The sequence below is a fragment of the Micromys minutus genome (assembly GCF_963924665.1).
Source record: "Micromys minutus genome assembly, chromosome: 17".
Taxonomy (NCBI): Eukaryota; Metazoa; Chordata; class Mammalia; order Rodentia; family Muridae; genus Micromys; species Micromys minutus.
In genome coordinates, this window is record NC_137952.1 from 35,811,891 (window position 1) to 35,839,006 (window position 27,116).

Genomic DNA, 27,116 nt, shown 5'->3' on the forward strand with positions numbered 1-27,116 from the left:
GGCGCGGCGTCCGGGTGGCGCTCGCCACTCGGGCGGTGGCGTGGGCGCCCAGGGCGGACACTAGGGTAATCCGGAGGCGCGGCCCGGGAATTAGGCAGACCGCGGGGCAGAGACTGAAGCTGGGGCAGGGTGCAGGCGAAGCCGCTGTGCCTTGGACTACGGCTTGTGGCGGCTGCGGGGCGCGCTGCCCTTCGCCATGTACACCTTCGTGGTGCGCGACGAGAATAGCAGCGTCTACGCCGAGGTCTCCCGGCTGCTGCTGGCCACCGGCTATTGGAAGAGGCTGCGGCGGGACAACCCCAGGTTCAACCTGATGCTGGGCGAGAGGAACCGACTGCCCTTCGGGAGACTAGGTGAGCCTTTCCCTCGTGGCCGCTGCGCTCTTGACTCGGAGAGCCGGCGCTTTTGTTTTTTAAGGTCATTAATCTTCCCGAGGCGCGAGCTCGCCCTAGCAGATCTAAAACGGGTCCAGCCAGACCTAAACCCGTAGCTGGATTCGGAACAGTCTGGGTGCGGTTACCCTATCTGCTGACAGTGACCTATCCCTGCACCCGGGCTGTCGGCCTGGTTCCCTAGCTTCCCTGGGCCCGCAGAAATCATCTTGGAGCTTTCTGCCACCGAGATTCCGCTGTGTGGTGTGGGCGTGGAGGGGGAGTTGTTGAAGGAGGGAGGCTTGTGTCACCCAGAGGCCCAGATGAACGGGCAAGGAATTTGGGGAAAACTCACTGAGTTCCCCAAAGCAGGAGCTTTCAGGGAAGCTGTGGGGTGTGGAGCTGTTCCATCTCAGACCTTTCCTTTAGCTGCACCAAAAGTGTGCATTTGCAACTATGCATCTAGTGATGTTTTCTTGGTGACTTTTGCTCTCCTCATCCACATGGGCGAAGCTGGCTTGGTACCACTCTATCCGCATATTCTCATGTAGGAAGGAACAGCAACTCTCTTTTAAATGACGTAATCTGGAAGTTGTCCTAATGGGTTCAACTAGCATCCTACAGACTTAAACTTGGTCTCATGGTCCCTTCAGTGCATAGTCATCTGGGGAGGGCCCGCCTCTCTCTGGATAGCTGGTTCTTTTACAGAATTTCCCTTAGTGGTGGGATCATTTGTATTCCAAAGACAGAAGGGGAGAGGGCATTGCTACCTTAGAGAACACCCCAGAGACTAGTGTCCCATGTCCTGAAGAGAGGAGGTTTTTCAGAATAGGTGTGGTCAGAGATGGATGAGGCTACACTAAAGCAGTTCCTTTGGAATTAACTGGCTATTGGCAAGCTTGCATAGGGCATTTGGGTGACATCATTCCAAGATATGATGGCTTATGGAATAAAGTATATTTTTTTGGAATATATTATATTCAGGTTTAATCTTACTGAAATAGTTCAGGGATAACTTTTCATTATTACACGAGTTTATACTCTTAACATGGTGGCTTCATGGAGTGGTGGTTAGAAGCCTCAGAAATCGCTGAATCGAAAATGTGCTTGGCTACTGATGTCCTTGTGGTAGCCAAATTCCCCCAGAAGGACTCAGCAAAGAAAATCCCACAAAACCAGTCCCCTGAGTGCAGGAGCCGCTGACTGGTTTCTCCTTACTTTATTGCTTCCCTTCCTGACTTTCTGGCTCCTCTTGACAATTGACAGTGCCTGGTGGTAAGATCTTAGGTAGAACACACCAAAATGCTCGGCCTGGGGATGGGTAGCTGGCCTTGTTGGCATGCTGACAGGTAGAAACCCTTTGGGATTCCAGTCCTGAGAAGGCAATACATACTTAGCAGATGACCGACAGACATTTATTTTTATGGAAAAAAAGACAGATGTATCCTCTAATTAAAATGGTTCTACCCCCTTGCTATCGGGAGTATTCTCTTTTTGTCTAAAGTGGGTTTCATACAACCCAAGGAGAAAGCACAGAGAGAAAGGTTCAGGCCCTGGAAGACTGGGACCGATAGGACGGGAAGGTACCAGGTCAACTGAGACTTGGGCCTGTCATTCCCAGGGAGATTGTATAAACCAGATAATGCCTGAAAGCTCTGATTTGGTTGTGTGCCCTGGCTGGATTAATTATTGTTACCTTTGATATCCAACTCAAAGTCTCTTTTTAAAATCTTTTTGTTGCAAATCATTTTGTTAGGGGTTAAACTTTTTTGAATAAAATGTATTTTTGTTGTATCGTTTTATTCCTAATCATTTATCTATATTTATTTCATGTTATCATTGTGGTGCTTGAACCAAGGAGGGGATGGAACCCAAAGCCCCATATATGCCGAGGATTAACACTACTCTAAGCCTCAAGGGTAGAAGGATAAAAGGATTTCTGTAGTAAGAACGATTGAAATGTCTCCTCGTGAAATAGTGCAAAGAACTTCTCAGGGATTCCGATGGTCTTCCCCACTACCTTCTTTCACTTTTTAGTGGCTTCTAGAAGCTCCTTGAAGTAGACAGTCCATACTCTGCTGCCTTCTTTGATACTTGGAGAACATGAGGTTGGGGAAGGATGTGCGGTTCTATTCAAGTAGTCTTGCTCAACAGATTACAAGCTTCTATGTGTTAAGCCCAGAGAGGACTATGCTAAGGGCTAAGGAGATTTGAGATGGAAAACACTCAGTGCCCTTCTAAGAAAAAAGAAGCCACATCACAGCTACCTGTCAGTATAAATGTTTCAGTATTGAGAGGAAGAGGGACCTTGGAACAGAGAAACAAAGGCACTCCACGTTTGACAACCAGTCTGAGATGAGAGACAGGGAAGCTGGTATGACACATCTGTCCTGCACATTCTGCTGCTGACACTGTCACTCCGCACCTGCTGTTTCCCTTCTGAGTCTCTTCTTTCCTTGTAGGTCACGAGCCCGGCCTGTCGCAGCTGGTGAATTACTACAGAGGGGCGGACAAGCTGTGCCGCAAAGCTTCTTTAGTGAAGTAAGTGTTCCAGAAGACCTCCCTTTCTTTGGTGTTTTATATAAATGGTTTATTAGCTTTCATTCTGAAGCACTTAGGCCAAAATAAGGGATTATTGTAAAGAGAAAAGAAAAAAGTCTTTACTGTTTTAAAACCCACAGATAGCAGGGCTATGGCCTTCTCTAAGTTGCTTTCATTACAGTTTAAGGCGTTGCTGTGTATCTCTCAAAGCCCGGCTGTCTCCTAGGTGAGGAGGCTTCTAGAAGCAAAGCCCGACTCTCAGGAAGAGAGTTCTAGTGTAAGTGATTTCTTGGAAGTTTTTCAAGGCAAACCCATCTGTAGTCAAGGGGGGGGGCGGGGCAAGTTGGGAGCCAAGCAAAGGAGTGGTTTTTAGCTTGCCCCTGGTGTTCTGACACGGATGACAGACACCTCAGAGCTGTCACGTCTTGAAGCAGAGTGACTGAGCATCTGCCACAGTGTCAGTCAGGTGCAGCTTCCACTTTTCCTTGGCATTTGCTCATCTAGCAACTTTAACGTTCTCTCTCATTGTACGGGAAGGGCGGACTGAGGAGTAAGTTGCCAGGCATTTCTGGTCTCTGGAGAAGAATGTGCAGGCCGTCCTCAGAAGACTCCCAAGCAGCTAGGGGGTTCCTGGGATAGTCAGAATGCAACACGGCCATCTCCACCTCCCATCTCTGAGCCCATAGGGCATGGCTAGATCTCACAAGGATGGTACCACAAGGTAGAACTGAATGGTGTACAGTGGCTGTACTGGCTGGTTTTGTGTCAACGTGACACAAGCTGGAGTTATCACAGAGAAAGGAGCCTCCCTTGAGGAAATGCCTCCATGAGATCCAGCTGTAAGGCATTTTCTCAACTAGTGATCAAGGGGGAGGGCCCAGCCCATTGTGGGTGGAGCCATCCCTGGGCTGGTAGACCTGGGTTCTATAAGAAAGCAGGCTGAACAAGCCAGGGGAGAGCAAGCCAGTAAGTGACATCCCTCCATGGCTTCTGCATCATCTCCTGCTTCCTGACCTGCTTGAGTTCTAGTCCTGACTTCCTCTGGTGATGAACAGCAATGTGGAAAGTGTAAGCTGAATGAACCCTTTCCTCCCCAACTTGCTTCTTGGTCGTGATGTTTGTGCAGGAATAGAAACCCTGACTAAGACAGTGACTGAGATCCAGGGTCAACAGCCCGGGGTTATCCTCGGTTCTTTGAAGAAGCCTATTAACGGGAAAATCTCTTCATCCCTCTAAGCCCAGATACCTCCCTTGTAAAGCAATTATGAGGATTAAATCAGGTGACATGTAAGAGTGGATACAGTGCTAGGGCCTGGCACCTCGTGGGTGTGTGTCTGTGCTTTAACGTCTGTGGGTGTAATAGTAGTAACTACCTACTCTCATTGCTTTGATTACTGTCATTTTCAGATGGAAGCTCTCAGTCTTGTCCTTAAGATCAGGGCTAAGTAGGTCTCCTGGGCTCTTGCTCTGTAATTCATAAGCATGTCTGAGTAGTCAAATAGCCTTCCATGTGAAATGCTGTCTCTACTCGCTAGCGCTTCTTTTGGACTTCAGAGGTTGGGGTGCTCCTCGTAGCATCTCTGCTTTTCCTTGGACATGCTGGTGCTAGTATCTTTCCCATTTCTCTGGGATGGGTTTTCATGATTTAGCATCAACTCCTAAAACAAAGTAAAGCTTCCTGAAGTCTTTGTATAATGTGTCCTTTTTGCTTTTAGAATGTAAAGGGCCAGGGCTGGAGAGATGGCTCAGTAGTTGAGTGGACACATACTGTTCTGCCATTGTACCTGTGTTGTCACAGCCGCTCTGACTAACTCCAGGGCATCTGCAGCCTCCTCTGGTCACCGTGGACACCTACACTCATTGGAATGTGAGCATGCCCACACAGACACATGAAGACAAAAGTAGAATTCTGCTTTTGTAAGTAGGAAGCCGAGGATGCTATAAAAAGAGTAGCGGTTTGCATATTTGCATATTCGACAGCTGTAATGAGTCAGAGAATGCCAGGCTAGAGTCATGACCAGTTTTATTACCTTGGACAGCACCACCCTGAATCTTTGATCCACTCTTTGTCACAGAGAATATAATCTGTAATGGCATCTTGAAAATGGTGGCATGACCTGGGCTGGGTGACTGTTGTGACATTAGCAGCAGCTTCCATTGTTCTCCGGGTGTTCCGCAAGGTACTGTAGCAGTTCCAGGAGACGCTGGCTCCCCTTCGCCAGTGTGTGCCTCTGCTCTGGTTGTATATGGGTCAAAGGGCCACTAGAGAGTTAGATGTGTGATCTCCCTCATTCTGTGGGCTAGAAATGACAGGAAGAAAGGACAGGATGTCAAAGGTACAGCATAGAAGCCTATGCGGGCTCAGGAAAGCCCTCTGAGGCATGCCTGGCCATACTGTTCCATTTGTACAGGTTAGAACCTTCTCAGCACGAACTGCCATGGCTCTGGAGTGTATTATTTTATGTCCACTCTAACCATTCCAACTATATGTCATTTCATTATCTTAATATTAGATTTTAAGGGGTATTGAACTTTCAAATTTTTTTAGTTTGTTTAGCTGACATTCACAACATCATCCCAAGAAAACTTTTCTGCATTTTGTTACATGATAAACATATGCAATATCATGATTATTAAGCGTTATGGATTTGGATAACACAAATTATCATACCTGTATGGGTAGGTCATAAAGTTTTTTTCTTCCTTGAGTTGTAAACTTGGCTCATCTGTGTACAATATAAATTTATGTGAGATTTTTGTATAACACTCCCATTTAAAAAACTAAAAAACATTGAATGAAATAATGGCTTTCTGAGTGAAAATAATGACTTGGCAAATATCTTTACTTCAAGAAAATATTAATTGGAATTAATACAGGAAAATGCTTTCATCCAGCAGAGCCCATCGACAAAGGACATTCATTAAATTCCCTGTCTTCTGTTTGATATTTCCCCCCAATGGTTTTCTGAACTGGTGATTCATCATGACATGACATTTGCAAGTGAGTCCTGAGCCGTTTGGGCAGCTGCAGCCATGATCCTTTTTATAGAGTAGGCCTCGGAAAACTGAGAAAGCAAATGTTTCCAGTAGGTACCATATGCTGCAGTGGAGCTTAAAAGGAAACATTAACACCCCGCAAATCTACATTTGAACCCAGCCTTGAAGTTCTGTCAATTGTGACAAAGCACTTTTTACATGGAGACAAAATTCTTTGACAGATACAAAATATTAAAAAGATGCCCTATACCATGAGTTCAACATTGTTTAGGCCAATGGTTCCCAACCTGTAGGTCTGAACCCCTTTGAGGGGCCAGATAGCAGAGATTTACATTACAGTTCATAACAGTAGCAAAATCACAGGAAGGAGAATGATTTTATGTCTGGGAGTCACCACAACATGAGGAACTGGATGAAAAGGTTTCAGCCTTAGGAAGGTTGAGAACCGCTGTTTAGGCTGAACTTTGACAATGTTTTTCCCAGAGTACTAATTGGGCAGCGTCTGCTTATGTCATAACTTATCTAAGGCTAAAGAGAACTTTAACATTTTTCAGTTTGTTCTTAATGTTAGAGTTTGTAGCCAATGGTTATTTGGAGCTTAACTATAGAACCTGAGAAATAATTGTCTTTCTTAGGCTTTACTATTCCCTTGATGAAACCCCATGACCAGAAGCAACTTGGGAAGGAAAGGGCTTATGTGGTTTATGGTTCCATTTAGTAGTTCATCATGGAAGGAACCCAGGGCAGGGACCTGGAGGCAGGAATTAATGCAGAGTCCATGGAGTTGGCCTGCTTACTGACTACTCCTTATGGATTACTAAGCCTGCTTTCTTAAAGAACCTAGGACCACCAACCCAGGGATGACCCGCCCACAATTGACTGGGCCCTCCTACGTCAGTCACTAATTAAGAGGATGCCCTTGGGGATCCTTAAATTGCCTTAAAAGGAAACATAAACTGGAGTTCCAGATGCTTATGAGCCACCATGTGGGTGCTGAGGACTGAACCCAGATCCTCTGTGACATTATGCCTACAAGCCAGTGCGCTCTTAACCACTGAGCCATTTCTCCAGCACCAAATATTTATTTTTTTAAACTAGGAAAATATTTCATCTTAGAGGCCGCTCACGGTGTACGTCGCCAGCTCCGTTCACTGTATAATAAACACATAACATTTCATACATGCACAGAAAAAAAGCACTGCATGAGCTGAATCAATCTGTTGTTCCTTGATAGACCAGCAATGCTTTTGTGTGTGCACTCCTAGAAACGACACCAGGGTGTGACTCGAACGTAGCAATACAATAATGATGAAGAAAGTGCCATCCTGCTAAATCGATAAAGTTGTACTTACTGGGAAAACGTTATTACGGTGCATTGGTTTTCTTATGGTTAAATGTATAGTTTATAGTTTACTTCCCGAGTCTTACTGGCCACTCTTTCAAATGCTCAATGGTTGGATGTGACCCATGATGACCATAAGGGACAGTGGTGCAGAGCTGAACATGCAGGAAAAGCTAAAAGTCTGTTGATTTGTATTTCTTAGTCTCTTTGGGTTGAAGAAACTTTCGAATCCTGTTTGTTGTTTAAATGGTTTTATTAAAATGTATGTGAGAGAGAGAGAGAGAGAGAGAGAGAGAGAGAGAGAATGCAAACGCTCGTGTATGTGCTGACATACATGAACGTGTATACAATGCAAATGCTCATGTATGTGCTGACAATGTGTATACTGAGGCCAGAGACCCTAATTCCGACAACCTCAGGCGTCACTATTCACCTTGTTGTTTTTAAATATGTTTTTGCTGGGTGTGGTGGTGCACGCCTTTGATCTCAGCACTAGGGAGGCAGAGGCAGGTGGATCTCTGAGTTCAAGGACAGCCTGGTCTACAGAATGAGTTCCAGAACAGCCAGGGCTACACAGGGAAACTATGTCTTGGGGGTGGGGTGGGGATTTTTTATTTCTATTTTATTTTATTTTATTTTGAGACAGAAGGCTAAGCTGGCTGACCAGCAAGTCCCAGGGCTCTGTGTGTCTCCCATTTTCCCAGCTCCGAGGTCACAAGTGCACCTCCCAGCACACTGCTTTCCTGGGTTTTGGACATCCCTCATCCTCAGCCTGCACAGCAAGAACTTTACTAGCGGATAAATGATGAATCTTTGTAGGTGAATCTTGATTTAGAACTCACAAGCAGTTCTGTTCTAGACAAAGAGGGATGAATGACAGCTTCAAGGAGGCCCGTGCTTGTCCTGGCTAGACCTCAATGGCTCCAGTTCCTGGGGCTGGGTTTAACATGACAGTTAGGACTTGGGAGTTTGGAGCTTGCATCCTGTCTGGGCCTTGCACGTTTGTGATATAGGAACTTTACATTTCTGTGTCTAAGTTGTTCACTTGTGAGGGTCTTGAACCTCCGGCTCTGGGTGCGATGGGAGAGCTGGTGAGCTGGGAAGCCCTCGTTATGTGTTATTCCCAGGGCCTGGCATTTTCTTCTGTGGTGTTCGCCATTTGGGGAGCAGAAGGCATTCCCCTGAGGTCTACTCCTGTCCTGTGTCCCATGGGAAAGAGTCCTTTATCCTGTCAGGATAAGAGCCTGAGCTAAAATCAAGAAATAAAATACTTGGAGCTGGAGAGATGGCTCAGCAGTTAAGAGCACTGACTGCTGTTCCAAAGGTCATAAGTTCAATTCTCAGCAACCACATGGTAGCTCACAACCATCTGTAATTGGGTCTGATGCCCTCTTCTGGTGTGTCAAGGGCAGTGCGGTTATATACATGAAATAAATCTTACAAACAAAAAGAAATAAAATACTTAAAAATAGTGTTTGGATGATTTGTGTTGAGTAGTTAAGTAGACTAAGAAGTTTCCCCCTAGATTTTTCTCCAACTGGACTAAGATAGTATTTTTTGCTAGTTATTCAAATATTTTCCTCTCTTCTCACTTTTTTTTTCTTTATAGACCAGCCTAGCCTTGTACTCTAGAGATCTACCTGCCTCTGCCTCCCAGTGCTGGGACTAAAGGTATGCTCCCATTTTTTATTTGGATCAACATTGGTTGAAAGATGTCAGTGTAGAGTACACTGAGTTTTTAGAGAAAGACATTTAAAAAAGAGTTAAACTCTGAGTCGTGGATTTTGTTATTTTTGGTGTTTCTTCGTTTGTTTTGAGCCAGGGTCTCTTGTAGTTTATGCTGGTCTCCAGACCTTGAACTTCTCACCCTTCTTCTGTCCCCTCAAATACTAAGATTATAGGCATGCACCACCAAGTCTGGTGTATGTGGTGGTGAGGATAGAACCTTACACTCCCAGCCCACCATCAGCCTTTGAATTAACCAGGACATGGCTTTGGAACCACAGCAGACAGTGTGAGGAAACCTGACTGGGTCTTAGCTTCTGGAAAAGCTTTGGGGGGCACTTGGCCTCTCTGAGCAAGGTGACAGTTCACTGAGGACAGACACTGACCCTCTGTCATCTGCCAGGCTAGTCAAGACCAGTCCAGAGCTGTCTGAGTCCTGCTCATGGTTCCCTGAGTCCTATGTGATTTATCCAACTAACCTCAAGACGCCAGTCGCTCCAGCGCAGAATGGCGTCCAGCTTCCGGTCTGTAACTCCAGGACAGATGAGAGAGAATTCTTCCTGGCTTCTTATAACAGAAAGAAAGAGGACGGGGAGGGCAACGTTTGGATCGCAAAGTCATCGGCTGGTGCCAAAGGTAAGTTGCCGTTGCTGTACTCTGCCACCTGCAGCATCTTCCCTCGAGCTGTTCGGTGGCAGTTTTGATGCTGCCTCTTTTCTTTGTTTTGAGGGTGGGGCATGTAGACAAACACATAGAGGTCAGAGCACATCCTTCAGGGGTTGTTCCACCACGTGGGTCCCGGGGATTGAACTCAGATCGCTAGGCTTGGCAGCCAGCGCCCGGTACCCAGCAAACCATTTTACCAGTCCCTCCTGATGTTCACCGATAATTGACTCCACACAGAATCATGACAAACAGAGGACCATGTCCAGTTTTTATTCTGAGAAAAAAGTTTTTTTTTTTTTTTGAGATGGGTTCTCATGTAGCCTAGGCTGGCTAATGATGGCCTGAAACTCCTGACCAGTTCTGCTGCTCCCGTCCTTCTTTGTGCTAGGATTGCAAGCATGCTCTCCTGTGCTTGGCGTTATCGGGTTCTGGGGATGACATCCCAGGCTTTATGTATGCAAGACCAATCCTCCACCTACTAAACTTGGTCCAGCCTTTAAAGACCTTGTGTCCCCTAATGCGGCCTGAATCACGCTGTAAAAGGCATTTGTAGAAGGCATTACAAATGCAAAGCGTCTGACAGAACTTTGCGTATCTTTTCCAGCTTGTCCACCCAGCCTGCTCCGCCATGTTTCCTACCTAGTGCATGATCCCACCATTTACCCAGGCTCTGGTGCCTCCCATCTCAGGTTTCTCCTCTTCTTTATCACCTTTAAGAAGTACATCCACGTCTTGCCAGGGCTACCTTCAAAATGTGTTCGGAATTAGGTTCTTATGTCTCTAACACTCCCATTCTGGATCAAAGCCGCCGGTCTCTCCAGCCAGTTGCTGCAGTGTGACCCTCAGCCAGCTCCCATCTTGCCAGAGAGAGAGAGTGATGATTTAAAAACGCAAATCTGATTATGGTACTTACTTCCTGATCCATTAGGGTGGCTCTGGAGTCCTGACGGGAGCCCGCCCCATTGGACACTTCCCAGAACCTCTGAAGCCATTCCGTGGCCTTGCTCACTGTGCCGTAGACACAAAGACTGCCTTGAGTCCCTCGGAGTAGATAAATTTGCCTCTGTACCTGGGATGTGTCTCCATCAGCCCAGACAGTGCCTTGTCAAAGAAGGCTCTCCTGGCTAAAATGGCCCCATGCCCGTTACTTTCTGTATCTTTAACCTGCATTGTTAATATCTTCCCAGGACCATATCACAAATCCTGGCCATTCCCACCACACATTAGAAGCCCCACATAAACACAGACTCCATCTTGTTTGCTTCTGTATCTTCCACACATGCATTCAACATATGTGTGGGATAGATGCTCAGAAATGGATACGGTTCATAATATCAACTCAGGCTTAGGCTCCTAATGCAATAACCACAGGTCTCCCTATAACTACTGTCATGCCCTCTTTTCAAAACCATTGTATCTTGGATTTATTTTTTTATGGTTTGGAAGACCATCTGGCCATTGTTAGTCATTTCTGCCCCTGGTCAACACGATACCCCGAGGTCTGGTTTCCCAGGGGATCCTAGAGTTCATCAAATTGGTAACACTAGCAACTCTCAATAAAAGAAAGACAGGGCTAGGATGGCTCATTGGTGTACTTGACACAGCTGAAGTTATCAAAGAAAGGAGTTTCAGCTGAGGAAATGCCTCCATGAGATCCAGCTGTAAGGCATTTTCTCAACTGGCGATCAAAGGGAGAGGGCCCACTGTGGGTGGTGCCATCCCTGGGCTGGTAGACCTGGGTTCTATAAGAGAGCAGGCTGAGCAAGCCAGGGGAAGCAAGCCAGTAAGTAACATCCCTCCATGGCCTCTGCATCAGCTCCTGTCTCCTGACCTGCTTGGGTTCCACTCCTGACTTCCTCTGGTGATGATCAGCAAAGTGGAAGTGTAAGCTGAATAAACCCTTTCCTCCCCAACATGCTTCTTGGTCATGATGTTTGTGCAGGAATAGAAACCCTGACTAAAACATTGGGTAAATGCTATGGAAGCATGAAGATCAGAGGTCAGATTCCCAGAACTCATGTAAAGGCCAGGTGGGCGTGGCAGCTCTCCAGCCATCTTGGTGCGTGGTAACAAGGGCTCCCTGAAGCTAGCTGGGCCAGCTGAAGTGGCACGTTCTGGGTTCAGCCAGAGACCCATGTAAATTATATGAGGTCAAAAAAAGCAAATTGAGAAAGACACCCAGCATCAACCCGAAGCACACACATAGTACATGTGTGCTGACATGCATATGTGTACCCCTATACAGAAACATTCATGCACACATGCATATTGCATGCTTATACACATGCAAAAATATGAGGATAAACACGTCAACAAGTGGTGCTATGTATATATAGTGCATGGTAATAAAAAAAAAAAAAAAAGGTGAGCCCATCCTCTGTCATACATCAAGCCAAGTCTAATTTGTAGTTCACGTAAGTGGTAAAGGTAAATTTGGGCAAGAGGCTGGCAAATAAACTTTGAACATGATACCAGTACCTGTTAATCCATGAGATCAAGGACTGAGAAATTAAAATTTCTCATCAAAATAAAGCTCGCTCCGTGAAACCTCCTTTGAAAACTTGGTGCATCATGAAGACACCAGTGGCCTGTGCCTGGTGATGCTGTTCATAGGAACATGAGGAAGATGCGGTCGGTAGCAACAGCGGGTTTGGAGGGGGTGAGGAGCTGTTGCACCGAGCGACAGAGTCCATGCGCTCAGAGTGAGACCTGGGGGGCCTTTCCATTTTTAATATTTACTGTAACAGGGAGCATGGATGAGGAAGGAAAGAAGGCTGCATAATTTTGGAGGTGGGGTGTGGATGTAGCATGTAGTTTTATGCTCTACCTTCCCTTTGCTCTGGGAGGTGACAGCGCTCCCAGCACCAACCGGCTTCCCTTGAATCCTCGGAGAAAAGACACAGACACAGAGTTGTTCAATTTCAACTTGCCTTCTTGGCACAATTTCTGGGTGCTATGATCTCCCGCCTGGAAAAGCATGACCTTACCAATTTATTATCTCCTTCTTTCCCACCTACCCTAACCTTCAGTGACTTGTCCCATTTAGCCCCTGCCCACCTGTAGTGATGGCTACAGGCCCCAGTTCCTCCCAAGACCTCACATAGCTGCTGCATTCTTCCCCCTCCAAAGCATGGAGAACCCCATTCTCCCTCGTTGTGTCTCTCTGCCTGCCTCCAGGGACCAGGAAGTCCTACCTGTTCCTTCTGCCCAGCAATTGGCCCACATCTGTCTTTAAGTGACAGATCAAAAACCAATTGGGGAACAGGACCCTAGCATCAGAACCGCCCCCTCCAGGGTGATGATGAAATGTTCTAAAAATAGATTCTAATGACAGCTGAGGAACTCTTGAGTATACTAAGAACCATCGAATTGTATGCATTTCAAGGTTGGATATTTTAGTGTGTTATACCTCAATTAAATTGTTTTAGGCCGTGTCACTTGTCATATTGATGGGCTGTTTCCATGCCTTCAGTCTGCTTGCTGCAGGGCATACTGCTTTATGGCGGTGCCTTCACCCTGATTCGCCGGTGTCCTTGCCTTCCTGGCATTCCCGTAGGGCATCGTCTTAGAAGAGAATTTGGTGATCGCAGACCATAATCCTTATTATGGTAGAAGGAGAAAACCAGCTCCTTTGGCCTCCACACAAGCAGTATGGCATATGCCCACAAAATAAATAAATAAATAAGTTAGTCGGAGGAACAAGCCAGTGAAACCCTCTTGTGGAGTTTTCTGTTTGCTCTGGCTTTGGTCAGGAGCTGTCCCTCTTGGAATGAACTGGGCTAGTGTCCATGTTGCTCTTGTTTGCAGGTGAAGGCATCCTCATCTCCCCAGAGGCCTCGGAGCTTCTGGATTTCATAGACAACCAGGGCCAAGTGCACGTGATCCAGAAATACCTCGAGCACCCTCTGCTCCTCGAGCCCGGTCACCGCAAGTTTGACATTCGGTAATGTTCAGCATCTTTTCGCAGTGGTAGGGTCTGGCGAGGTGACAGGACTGGGACCGAGCATTTGCTGAACCTGGCATTTGCCACATTGAGCACAGCTGAGCCTCTCAGCCTTGTTACTGCTTCTTTTAGTTTTCCTGTCTCGAAAACGTTGCTCACGTTATGGGGCTGGCCAAGATACCAGAAGGCAAACGTGGCAAGTGGAGGTGTCATTTGTTAACCTCAAACACATCCATAGCCTAAAGAATTGTCTGTTTTTACAAGAAACGCAAGCCTGTCCTTAGTTATGGCGAAGTACTTCATTTGCCTTGTTATGGTGCTAAGCCATTATGTTGGCTAGCTTATGGTTTGCCTTATATAACTTCAGAATCTTCTCCTTTTCTATACTGTACCATGCCTACAAATAGTCAAGGTGTGTGCCAGGTGGTTGCACACACATTTAATCCCAGCACAGGAGGTGGAGGCAAAGCAGATGTCTTCAAAGGAAGTCTCTAACACAGCCAGGGCCTCACAGCAGGACCCTGTCTCAAAGACAGACAGACAGACAGACAGACAGACACAGATAGATAGATAACAAAAACAAATAAGGTGTGGAGGTTATGTCTAAACCCTGGTGTCTGAATAAGACTGTTCGTTGGCTTGCAGAAGCTGGGTCCTGGTTGACCATCAGTTTAACATCTACCTCTATAGAGAGGGAGTGCTTCGGACTGCCTCGGAACCATATCATGTTGATAATTTCCAAGATAAGACCTGCCATCTGACCAATCACTGCATTCAGAAAGAGTACTCAAAGAACTATGGGAAATACGAAGAAGGGAACGAAATGTTCTTCGACGAGTTCAATCAGTACCTGACAAGCGCTCTGAACATCACCTTAGAAAGTAGCATCTTGCTGCAAATCAAACACATCATAAGGTAAGTTCATTGTGACCTTTCTGGTTTGTGTTTCTTCTTGAGGGAACTTGGGGTGTTTATGCCTTCTAGGGAATTGTCCTCCTTAAGCTAATGTTTGGGCAGAGAACATTTGTAATTTTCCTGTATTTTCACTTTACGGTCTGTAGAATGAATCTGAGAAAACGCCACTTCGTGTCCTCTAGGTTTGATAACTCACATCTCTCTAGTTTACTTGGACAGATTAAATCTTTTTAAAAAATCAACGTTGACTCTGGTCAACCATCTTCTTTATTTCTTATCTTTGTTATCTCCTCCGATCTGTCCTTTGAGACATTCAACTAGTCTTTCTTCTACTAGTTACTTAAGGTGAAAGTCTGGGAAATCAATTTGAGGCCAATACAAAATTATAAACTCATTTAAAAAGTAAAAAAGAAAGAAAGACATACATAACAACAAACCATTCAACATCTCAAGTTTTCTCCTGCTTTCCACAGATTATATGAGGATATATTTGCATTTCTATCATATCAAAATCCTTTTATTTTCCTTAATGCTTACATCCTGCAGTGTGGTCTAAAATATTTTGCTTATTACCCACGTGTTGGTAGATTTTTCATAATTCCATTATGACCATGGCACATTGTGTTGGTCCACTGATTTATCTCTTTTTTTTCAGGTGTGGATATGTGTGGTGTGTGCATCTGTATGTGAGCTCACATGTTGTGTGTGTGTGTGTGTGTGTGTGTGTGCGTGCGCGCACACAGCTTCCTGTGCACGTATGTGAGTTCACATGTGTGCTTGTATGGGTGGAGCCAGCCTGCACCTTATATACTCGGTCTCCCACTTGAACCCAGAGCATACTGACTCATCTGCTGTAGCAAGGTGCTAGCTATAGGAACCCTGTGTGCATAGCTTATATTTAATAGGAACCGTGGATTTGTAGTTTCTGCTCCCGGCTTAGAGTTCATTCCTATGGTCGTTTTTCCTCTTGACTTACTTCTTCGAACAGCCAGGAGTCGTGTATCACAGCCAGCGTTCTTCACTGCAGGTTACAAGAATCTAGTAAGTTTTAGAAAACGAAGTGTAATGCACTGAGGTATGGCTCGGTGAGTTTTGAGTTATTCTCAGACTCAGCCAGCCATAAAACAAATGATGACGTAAGCTATTTACAGTAGGCAGACTCCTTTAACCCAGTACCTGGTAGGCTAAAGCAGCAGGGCTGGAGGGCTCCAGCTAGACTGAGCGATAGCATGAGACCATGCCCCCAAATAAGTAAGTAAATCCAGCATGCCCAGAGTCCTTTTAACTCCATTAAAATAAGGTTCTTCACAAAGGTAACCTTTCCATCTCTATGGCTCCAGAGTCCTGGGTGTGAGTGGAATTGCTTATAGCTCCTGATTTAAGTTCAGCTCCTGTTGACATCGTATTAATCGACAAAGTGGTCGTCTTTTCTTTATTACTGTGTATTATTCCATTGTGTGGCTATTACAAAATGTGTGCCTTCAGCAGATGACAGACATCTGGGTTTTTACGCCTTGTGTTTTATCTTTGTTCATCTTTCGTTTTGTTGTCCTTCTTTTGTTTCTTACGTTTTAGACCTGTGCTTTGTCTGGTAGCCAGAGGGTGGTGAGAATTCCTACACCTAGGAAATAAAATAGGCTGGAGGAAACCCCACTCTAGGAGCCCTTTATTGGGCACTTCTGCGCCCCCTGCTGGCTGTTTCCTGCAGTGCAGGGGTGCTTCTCCTGACCACTGCTCACAGCTTTTCCCTCTAGCCAGCCTCCTGCTGACTCCCACTGTAGTCAAAAAGGGTGCACTGCCTACACTTTCAAATAATGAAAACCCTTTACTGTAGATTATTCATCCTCACCTCCTAGCAGATAAGAAGTGTAATTTTGTATGTCAGATTGCAAAACTTGCCTTTTTTTTTTTATCCCTTTCTCTTGTTTCCCCTTTGACTAAACTTCTGACTTTTAAAAATTATCATAATTTAGGGAGCCGGAGAGAGATGGCTCAGCGGTTAAGATCACTGACTGCTCAACTGCTGCGTTCAGTTTCCAGCAACCACATGGTGGCTCACAACCATCTGTAATCGGTTCCAGTGCCCTCTTCTGATGTGTCTGAAGACAGCTACAGTGTACTCTTATACATAAAATAAACAAAGAATTCCTTTTAGAAAATTATCATATTTTAAATTTATTTTAATCAAAACACTTCTAGATGAGCCGGGTATGATGGTGTGTTTGCTGATCTTGAGGGGCCAGAAACAGGGAGATTGGAGCAGACAAGTGGGCAGATTTACGTCTCCTGCAACAGACAACTGTTCAGTGAATCAGACAATTTACACTTTGAGGGTTGAGAAAAGTCAGAGTCACCTGAACAGAGCGTACAGTCACAAGGGCAGAAGTCGCACGAGAAAAAAACGTGTTTTCCATAGGCATATGAACAAATAGCAGTAGCCAGATGTAATGTATAGTCTAATGTGACCTTACTCCTTCCTGCTATACCCGGGAGAGACAAGGAAACATATTCCAAGAATAATCCCGTTTTGAGTAAAACTGAGGTCACAAGACTCTTGTCTCGTTTTCTTGGTGTTTTCTCACAAGGCCTCAGAATTCTCTTCACATGCGTAAATCCATTCTTGGGCGCCTTTAATCCCAGCACTTGGGAGAAGGAGGCAGATGGACCTCTGAGTTTGAAGCTGGCCTTCTCTACATAGAGAGTTCCAGGCCACCAGGGACATGCAATGAAACTCTATACAGAACAATGACAAAAAAACCTCACTTAAAGTATTTTCATAGAAAAAATGCTTTAAAATGTTTAATAAAGTACCTTTTCTTCCCTCTCCCCTCCCTGATTGTGTGAGGTTTTGTTTCTTTGTTTGTTTTTTTCTTTCTTCCTTCCTTTCTTTCTTTCTTTCTTTCTTTCTTTCTTTCTTTCTGTCTTTCTTTCTTTCTTTCTTTATCAGGCAGAGTTTCTCTGTGTAGTCCTGGCTGACTTGGAACTCACTCTATACACCAAGTTGGCCTCTGTCTCCCTGAGTGCTGTTGGGTTTGTTTTGTTTTGTGTTTTAAATTTTTTTTTATTTGTCTATGTATGCCGTGTGTGTTCAGTTCCTGGCTAAGGCCAGGAAAGGGCATCGAATCTCTGGGAGCCAGAGTTACAGGTGTTTGTAAGCCGCCCCAGTGTGGGTGCTAGGAACTGTACCTGGGTCCTCTAGAGGAGCAAGCACTCTTACCTGCTGAGCCATCTCTCCAGTCTATAGTTTGTTTTGAGATAAATATTTACACAATCCAGACTGTTCTTGAATCCTAGATCCTCCTGCCTCAGCCTCTTCGAGTGCCAGGGTCACAGCTGTGCCATTAGACATGGGTTATTAGCAGGTGTTGGTGCTACAGAATGAAACTGTATAAGAGCACTTTCATACATGCTTATAACATACTATGGTCATACTAACCCATCCCCATTTCCCCATCTTACTAGTCTTTTTAACTCCTAAGTAATATATATGTGTTTATTGGCATCAAGGGTAAAGGATCAACCACATGCTAGTTCATACGAACAATGTTTATTACATTTATTAAATGATGCCTAGACCTGGTTGTGCTAACACACTCTGGATTTGCTGAAAGAGGCGGAGGCAGTGGGATCATGAGTTTGAGGCCAGCCTGGGCTACACATTTAGCTGGGCCTGGTGGCACAGGCCTTTAATCCCAGCACTAGCGAAGCCAGAGGATCTCTGTGAGTTCAAGGCTAGCCTGGTCTATATGTGAGGTCCAGGACAGTCAGGACTACTTAGAGGGCAAGTTGAATATCTTATGTAACTCTCTGAACAGTCTAAAGTCGAGGTAGGAAATAGGTACCATTTCTCCCACCTTTGTAGATAAGGAAACTGAGATTTGTCTAGGAAACACCACATTTGATGGTGTATTGGTATATACATCTATAAGCCTCAGGAGTCATCTGAGGATTGCCACCAAGTTCAAAATAAACCCAGTGAGCTCTAGGCCAGCCAGGGCTATATAACCAGACCCTACCTCAAAAACAACTGTGTCTGAGATTGTGGCCCATTTTTAAACAAGATTGGGTGTGTTCAGGGTGGTGTGGCAATAGACCCAGCCTGTCTTTACACCTCTGTTTCTTCAGATGTTTGAAGTCTCAGTGTTTACTTCTTACTGTGTTATTTAAAATCTTCTAATTAAAAAAATTGGTGCTAAAATGAATTCTGTGATAGATTTCAATACTTAGTTTGAATACTTGTAATCATAAATGTTCCTTTAGTTGGCAGCAGATCTGGAGCTAGCAAGAGAAATCAACGCTGCCCAGAATTATCTTTTTTTAAAGATTTATTTTACATACATGAGTACACTGTCACTATCTTCAGGCACACCAGAAGAGGGCATCAGATCTCATTACAGATGGTTGTGAGCCACCATGTGGTTGCTGGGATTTGAACTCAGGACCTCTGGAAGAGCAGTCAGTGCTCTTAACCGCTGAGCCATCTCTCCAGCCCCATGCCCAGTGTTCTTTCTGCCACTCCTGCTTTACTAAGTGCCAGTCCACTCTTCACGTGGCAAAACACAGGGATGTGGGCTGGCTCAGTTGAAGTCATTTCTGGGCAAGCGTGAGGACCCGAGTCTGCCCCCAGCACCCATGTCTAATAGAGTTCATGCGGTGGCATGGACTCCCAGCACAGGGGAGGCTGAGACAAGCAGATGTCTGGAGCTCACCGGCCATCTGGTAATTCTCATAAACAGTGGTGGCAACAGCTAACACCATCAGCACTGATAAGGAATTCATAGTGACTTGGTGCTGAGCTGTCTCTGGGGTGCTGAGCTAGCAGCTTTGACCTGGAAGAGCAGGATAGAAGGTGGACTCCTAGGGCAACATGTCCTTAATGAGTCATTTGATAAGCAGCCTTCTCTTGAATAATCTGTTGGTCAATTCATCAATCCTATGCACGCTTGGTATAGGGTCTTCCGGCATAGTCTTATATGTTCCTTCCTCCTTCCTCCTCACAGGAGCTGCCTCATGAGTGTGGAGCCCGCCATCAGCACCAAGCACCTCCCTTACCAGAGCTTCCAACTCCTTGGCTTTGACTTCATGGTGGATGAGGAGCTGAAGGTCTGGCTCATTGAGGTCAATGGCGCCCCTGCGTGCGCCCAGTAAGCCTAAACCCTTTGCCTGTGTTGATAACCAGAAGTGGGGTGTGCACCTTGGGTAGTCTGACAGGTTCCAGCGTGGACCCTTTGATGGCTGTCGGGAGAGCACTGTCACAGTGAGTCCTTTGGAAGACATGATCAACGTACCAGCCCTGGCTGGTAGGAGGCTTAGCTGTGGTTTTATGCTACCAGGGTTTCAAATAAAACTGGGCTGGGTATGGTACGTTAGACCTGTAATCTCAGCACTAGTAGAGAGGCTGAGACAGGAGGATCACTGTAGCTTCAAGGTCATCCTGGGTTATACAGTGAGGCCTGTGCCCAGGATGTGTGAATAAGACCCTGCCTCCAAATAACAACAAAAACACCACCACCACCATCACCCTAAACTGCTATCGAAGCCCTGGGACTGTTCACGTGACAAACTGAGTAAGCCAGCCTGTGAGAGAGACTGTGACATCCAAGGGCTTCTCAGGCAGGCGTTAGCACAGTAGAGTCCGAGCTAGGATGTAAGGCAAGAGGGCTCAGACTCCCCCAGAGGCAGTGGGGAGAGCGTTCACGGGGACACGGGGACAATGCTTTGGGCTGTGCTGTTTCTTCCTGCCCCTAATATCAAAGATCCATGGCTCCAGAGTGCTCTGCTCCATCCTCTCCTCCTGACACCTTCTCCTCATCATGCTCCACACCTTCATGGCTGTGGAACACACACGCGTGCGTGCGCACACACACACACACACACTGGTGCACACACACCTTGCTTCCCCCGGTCTTCCTCCGGGAAGTATTCTTAGAAATGATGAGTCCACCTCCTGTCCTGACAGCTCCCTGTGGCAGCTTTGGAGGAGGCCACCTCCCTCTTGCAGAATCTTCTCCCCTCTTTGGCTTCAGACCCTTGTGTACCAGATGGGGCTGATGGGGGGGTGGGATTCAAGCAAGCTGGAGTCTCTCTTCCTCTCCAAGGATCTCAGGTTCTGGTGCTGGGTGGCCTTGGGCCTTCTAATCCACTTCCCCTGTCTACGTTCTTGTTAAACTTCATGATAAAGCCACCAAATTAGTGCATCTTCTGAATTCTAGACCCTTGTCTGCGCCTGCCTTCCCCAGGTCCTATGAGGATGTCCGTGTGTCTAATGGGGCGCACCTACCCCTCATCCTCCTCTTCAGACTTTTCCATGGCTAGGGAAATGGAGGGGCTGCCATCTCCCTCCTAGGGAACTGATAGCTCATTCCATGGGTCCTGTGAACTCTGCCTCCGGCATCCTTGGTCCTCTGTCCCGTTGAGTCTTATACCTTCCTTCACTTGGCAGGGGGCCGGGGGGGGGGAGCTTTTGCAAAGAACTCCTCACTGGAATCTCTATTTCTGCACTGCCCCCATGGAATCCTTCCTTCCCGGAGCAACTCCCTCTTCCCCTGTGCCTCTGCTGCCCAACCAAAGACACCATTCCCTATGACAGCTCTTACCTGCATGGATCTTTGTGCTTCTGTGACCTTCCTGTGGAGTCCCTGTCGCCCTCAGGCCTTCCCTGAAGGAGCTCCAGTTCTCCACCCTGCACTTTAGTATGTCTCTCATTGCATGGGCTGTTATCGAACAGCTGTGTTTTGTTTCCTTCGTGGAATGCTCACACCAGGATGTCTCCAGCTTCGTTTTGTTTTGTGTTTGGTTGGGGTTTTGTTTGTTTGTTTGTTTGTTTCTGTGGCTTTTGAATCTTTGAGCCCAGCTCTGCATCTGCCACACAGTTCTCTGTACATACTCTCTGAATGAGCAAACTGTACTTCCTGGTTAACAGTGTTTTCCACTCACTCGGGCTTTTTCTTTCTTATTATTGTGTGTGCAGGGACACGTGTGTCACGGTTTGTGTGTGAACTTGTCAGAGGGTGACCTTGTGGAGTCAGTTCTCACCTTCCGCCTTTACTTGGGATTTGGAGACTGAGCTCAGGTGGCCACACTTTGTTTACTGAGCCGCCCAACCAGCCCAGCACTCAACTGATTTACAGTGGCTTGGATTTTAGTTAAGTAGAGACATCTTTACACTATTGTCTCTATTAGCTAGAAATGAAATGCTTAAGCACAAAAGATTTCTTTATATTTGGTCCAACCTTATGCCAACCCAGATTCTTCTAGCAACATGGTTTTGATCCAGTGATGTGGGCCTGGTGGTGTGAGACACCTGTGCCACCCTGAGTCTTCCTGTGTCACCAATGATTAAGAGGCGTGTTGGGCTGGCCACCTTGAAAGTGGTCTGTGTATCCTCTCCTTGCTTCAGCTCTCCACATGGGAAATGCTCACACAGTAACTTATGTGCACGGCATATTCTTATAGCTGTGGTTCTCGGTGAACTAACATCTTCACTGAAGGGCTTTGACGCCTCTGTCCCTTCAGCATTAGGAGCTTAAGTAATTTGTCCACCAAACTGTTAAAAATGGAACTAGATGGTGTTGATGGGAGGGGAGAGGCCAGGGAATTTGGGGAGTGGAGAGAGGGTCTAGCCGGACAGGTGAAGGTTAGCCAGCAGTTAGGACTTCCTAAGAGAAAAAATGGAAGCATGGCTTCCTAGGGGCCTTCTAACAGGGTAAAATACAGACCTGGCAGCCTAGCAGATAGGGGTGGGAGAGGAAGTTTTGTGATGGGGGAAGCTGCCAGGTGGACATGTCATTGTACAACAGGGATAAGAATGGTATAAGAGGAACTCTTAGCTGGCCGAGTCGGCATACAGCGACTTGTGGGATTAGAAGGCTAAGTCCTTGGACCTAGGCAGGCTAGTCTGTTCTCCTGTCCTTGGATCTGGGTCCCCAACACTTCCTGAGCAAGTTGTGGGTATATTAGATGTGGGTATTTCCTCACGTCTCTGACTTCTGCCTGCACTAAGGGTCAGTCCCAAGCAGTTGGTTTTGGGGACTTGTGCCCCCATGGAGTCCCATAAGGGAACCCCACACACTGTTCTGAAGAAATGGGAGGGTCCCTCCTTGATGTTCTGCTTTGCAGCCTTGGGTGTTAGAGGTCAGCAACACTGGGGTGAACCCTCCCATGCGCTGATTGGAACCACAGGAAGGAAACAAAGATGAAGGGGTTTTGTTGCCCTTGGGGGAAGTTAAACCCACTGAGCCACACTGCCTTGGGCCTCAGATAGTCTACAACGCTCCATGTTCCAGTTCCATTTCTCCCATGCATCCTGAGTTCTTCTGTCTTGTTGGTATCGGCTACTGCTCCCTTCGTGCTACCCCAACATGTGGCTTTACACAGCCTCCTTCCCTCCCTCCTCCAGACCCTGTCTCCTCCCCCTCCTTCCTCTGCTTCCCCACACTGTTGATTTTTCTGGATGATGCCTGCCCCTGCATGTACTGCCTCACAGACAGGTGAGCTAGGCTCCTGACACTACTGAAATGACCTTCTCTGCTAGTCGTCCGGAGCTTCAACGGACATCATTCGTTGTTCCCATTGAGGCCTTTAAAAATACTCACATACTGCCTTACATGTCTTATCTGTGTGCAGAGCCTCCTCTGGGCACTTTATTCACAGCGGCAAGTTTTTCAAAGGTGGAATTTTTAGAACAGATCATCACTGAAATACACACACACACACCACACACACACACATACACACACAGACACACATACACACCACACACACTACACAAATATACATCACACACATACACTACACACACACATACACATCACACACACACCACACACACCACACACATATACACACACACACCACATACACTACATACACACACAGACACCACACACATAATACACCACACACACCACACACACCACATACACTACATACACACACAGACACCACACACATAATACACCACACACACTACATACACTACATATACACACACCACGCACACACACACACACACACACACACCATACCCAGCTTTGATTTTTTTTTTCTCTTGCACTTTGACGAACTCCCTCAGTAACATGTTTAAAAATGTATTTCAGGAAGCTCTATGCAGAACTGTGCCAGGGCATTGTGGACATAGCCATATCCAGTGTCTTCCCACCCCCGGACACGGAGCAGGTGCCGCAGCAGCCGGCCACGTTCATCAAGCTGTGACAGACCGGAAGGTACAGAGCCACCTTGGGAGACGCGTGGGGTCCTGCTCCAGAGGAACGTGAGATGACAGGACTGTTCCTGACCAAGGCGTGCTGGGGAACAGATGTGCAGGAAGAATGTGTGAAGAGAAGGCGGCTGTGGAAGTGCGGCTGAGCTGACGCAAGCATGGAGAGGAAGAGCCGGATACTTTTCTAAAGGGCTGGAACCAGGGGTTTGTTATGATGTGGTCCGGTCCCTTGAGCAGTTGCTGGTCTTGAGTGGTACTGGGAGGGGAGCCCCTCCTCCCTGGGATGCATCCCAGGGGCCTCTGAGCCATGTCCCACCTGCTGCAGCTTTAGTGCCTTAGTCTGTGCCTCACTGGACACAGACTGGACCTTAGAGCATTTTAGAGGTTGCCACATGTTCTGTGCACATTCCTTCCGCGACACTATGTCCCGCTAAACTCTGGACAAGCATGCAGCACAGTCCGTGCTGTGCCCCGGCCTGTCAGTGAAGGCCTCTTGCTTGTGAGCTCCTGCCAGGGGTCCTGTGGACAGCAAACTGCGTATGCCGCTCACTGCATGTTTTAGAAACAAAAGCAGCAGACCTGATGAATCTGCAAGCACCAAATAAGCATGCGAGAGAGAAAAACAAAAACAAAACCATGATATCTTACTTTACTTAAAGGGATGGGCGGGTGGAAGGGAGTCTCGGAAGCATCTTGAGTCTCGGTTATCTTTGGTTTAACCAGAATTCTGAAGGCAGCTTTGCAGTTTCCTCTTTCCTTTACACCCGCCCCCAGCCCCATCTTTGAACCTCTGTAGCGATCCTTTCTGGAAGTCGGGGAAGGTAGAATCCTTTTCCTCACACTCCTCACAGCTCTCCCCACACCTGTCCTCCATGGCTCTAAGGGCCTTCTGCAGGAGCTGGAAGGCCAGGATCCCTTCCAGAAAGGGCCCTGTCTGCTATGCATGTAGGTGACAAGAGAGACACCCTCTCAGTGAGGGTGTGCCTTGCCTGTGTGAGAAAGAAGTATTTTTGGAGCTCTGCACAGCTTCTCGTAAGTGTCAACAAAAGTGTACCATGAAATGTTGTTTCTGGGTCATGGGTCCATCCGTATTTTATAGGCTTCTTGGGAGCCTGCTTCTGTGGTGGTGGGAAGAGTCATGGATAGTCAGGGTGAGCACGTAAACAGGCTCTTCTGAAGAGTGTCCTGGGACCACAGCAGACTTGGCGAAGCAGCTCTTCTCCCCAGAGCACAGTGTGCCCTTTCCCTGTGTAGCCTTCTTCTTCTTCATCGCATCTACTTGATACTTTCTACAGTCAAGTGAACCGTCTCCACAGAGCTGCTGAAGCACCTCTTCCTCCCAGAGCGAGGCGTGGGAACTTTCGGCGAAGAAAGGAAGGATGAGACTGTGTATTTCGTGCACCGGTGGGTGGCAGGATGTGACAGTGTTTACTGAAGCAAGGAGAGTCCCAACTCATGGGAGCCTGGAGTCAGAGGGCAGAGGTGCCAGGGTTACCTGGGATACGGGTGACAGAGTCAGCACCAAGAGCAAAGTAAAACATTCAATATGAAATCAGTTCTCGGGGCCCAGCAGAGCTGGCAGGGGAGTGCTGGCGAACTCCGAGAAGGCAGCGTGCACACTCACTTAGAAAGTCAGTGGTGGATGGTGGTGCTGGTGCTGGGTCCTTGGCTAGACCAGGAGAGCTGGTGATGGCAGAAGCAGGGAGGTCTGTGTGTGTTCTTGGTGCCAAGCCACAGGGACATTCAAGAGTGTTTAGCCGTCATGGTGTCAGAGCTGAAAAAGAAGAAGTCAGTAAATCTTTGAATCCTGACAGGTTTTGTACTCAGCCTAAAATGAGTTCATACCATCTGTATAAAGGAAGTGAGGAATTCAAAATGGCAAGGGTTGAGCTCCTTCCTCACGTAGCTCCCACCATTTTTACGAATCTACTTCCCACCGAGCAGGAAGACCGGCTCTGAACCATTTCGTGCCATTCCATGGTGTCTGTGGCACACATGGCCATGCCTGGCCTCCCCTTTATTCCTCATGATCAGTCGGTGTAAGTGCTGCCTGTTGCCAGGGGAGGAGGGGTTGTTTGGAGACGCCAGTTTCACCTGTGGCTCTGTCGTTAGACTGCACAATGTCACACAAGCCAAATAACCTCGCTGTGCCTTAGTGTCTCGTTGAGGAGACATTACCTGACCCAGGGACTACCTCAGGGGAGTTTTGTGAGAACACGAGAGAGTAAAGTGGGAAGACTCAAGGGCCATTGGTACCAAGGTTCTCAGCGCCGGCTACATGCTATACTCCCCGTGAAGTTAAAAAGAAGTTGATGACCCTTCCCACCCGTGTCCAGTGGAATCAGAACCTCAGGTAACAATGTGTCTTGAGGTGCTTTGAACCATTACTTCTGGAAGGAGGACAAACACATTATCTTGGGAGAATCACTTAGGATTAGGCTAAAAAAAAAAATCTTTGAAGCAAACAATTCTGTAAGAACAGTCAGATATGTGTATTCATAATATAAGTATTATCCAAGCAGTTTCTCAGCCTGCTTCTCATTCAGAGCATCTGGAAAATCAAACATGATTTCCCCTACCTAAGTAATTTATCAAAAGTACACAGACACGGATCTATACATCTGGTCATATATATTAGAGTTATTCACTGATTCTGGGAGAAAAGCCCCTCCCCTCACACTTGACTTCACTGGCAATTATAAAGTCCATTTTGCCAAGAATACGTAAGTGCCTCTGTGTTGTGAGACAGCGTGGAGCTGGGACGAGCACCAGCTGAGTGTGTTTCAATAGCTCTGTGGGATGACACCCGCACAGGACGTTGGGGAGTGCTGGAAATGGTCATTGAGCCACAGAGCCAGCTGTGGTAGTGCTGTCACCAGGTGTTCTTATGAACAGCTGTGGTTGTCACCAGGTGTTCTTATGAACAGCTGTGGTAGTGCTGTCACCAGGTGTTCTTATGAACAGCTGTGGTTGTGTTCATGGGTGAACTCGGTCCTGTCTCGAGTGTGGCAGGGAGGGGGCCCCGTGAACAAAATGACAAGGTGCCAAAGTGGGTTGCATGTGGGACGTGGGTGCCGTCGTGAGGATTCATGTGGTTGATGTATGTGCCTCTAATCCTGGACACAGAGCCTGCACCTAAGAGGAAATTCCTGAAATAAGGCAACTATATGAATGTTTTAAATGCCTGGAGCATTAAAGATATTTCAAGTGTTTTTGTGTCCTTGGGTTTGGTCACCTTCCGGTGGGGTTGACTAGCCTTTGTCTATCACTGTTTATCTCAGTCCATGATACCATGGTTTTCCTAGAAACAGTAAGAAATATCCTTCCCTCTTCTGAGCCATCTGGGGTCTCTATTGCTTATCCCTTATTATTCCCTAAACTCTGAAAATGGAAACA

General features: G+C 46.7%; 1 protein-coding gene across 1 annotated transcript; it reads left to right on the forward strand.

The window, feature by feature from the left end:
• TTL (tubulin tyrosine ligase) lies at window positions 1-26,847 on the forward strand. The gene is made up of 7 exons (XM_080930858.1): window positions 1-353; window positions 2,834-2,912; window positions 9,380-9,612; window positions 13,450-13,585; window positions 14,231-14,500; window positions 19,501-19,644; window positions 23,599-26,847. Exons 1-7 carry the CDS (start codon window positions 197-199, stop codon window positions 23,711-23,713), a joined length of 1,134 nt encoding a protein of 377 aa, XP_080786984.1. The 5' UTR covers window positions 1-196; the 3' UTR covers window positions 23,714-26,847.
• Window positions 26,848-27,116: the final 269 nt, after the last annotated feature.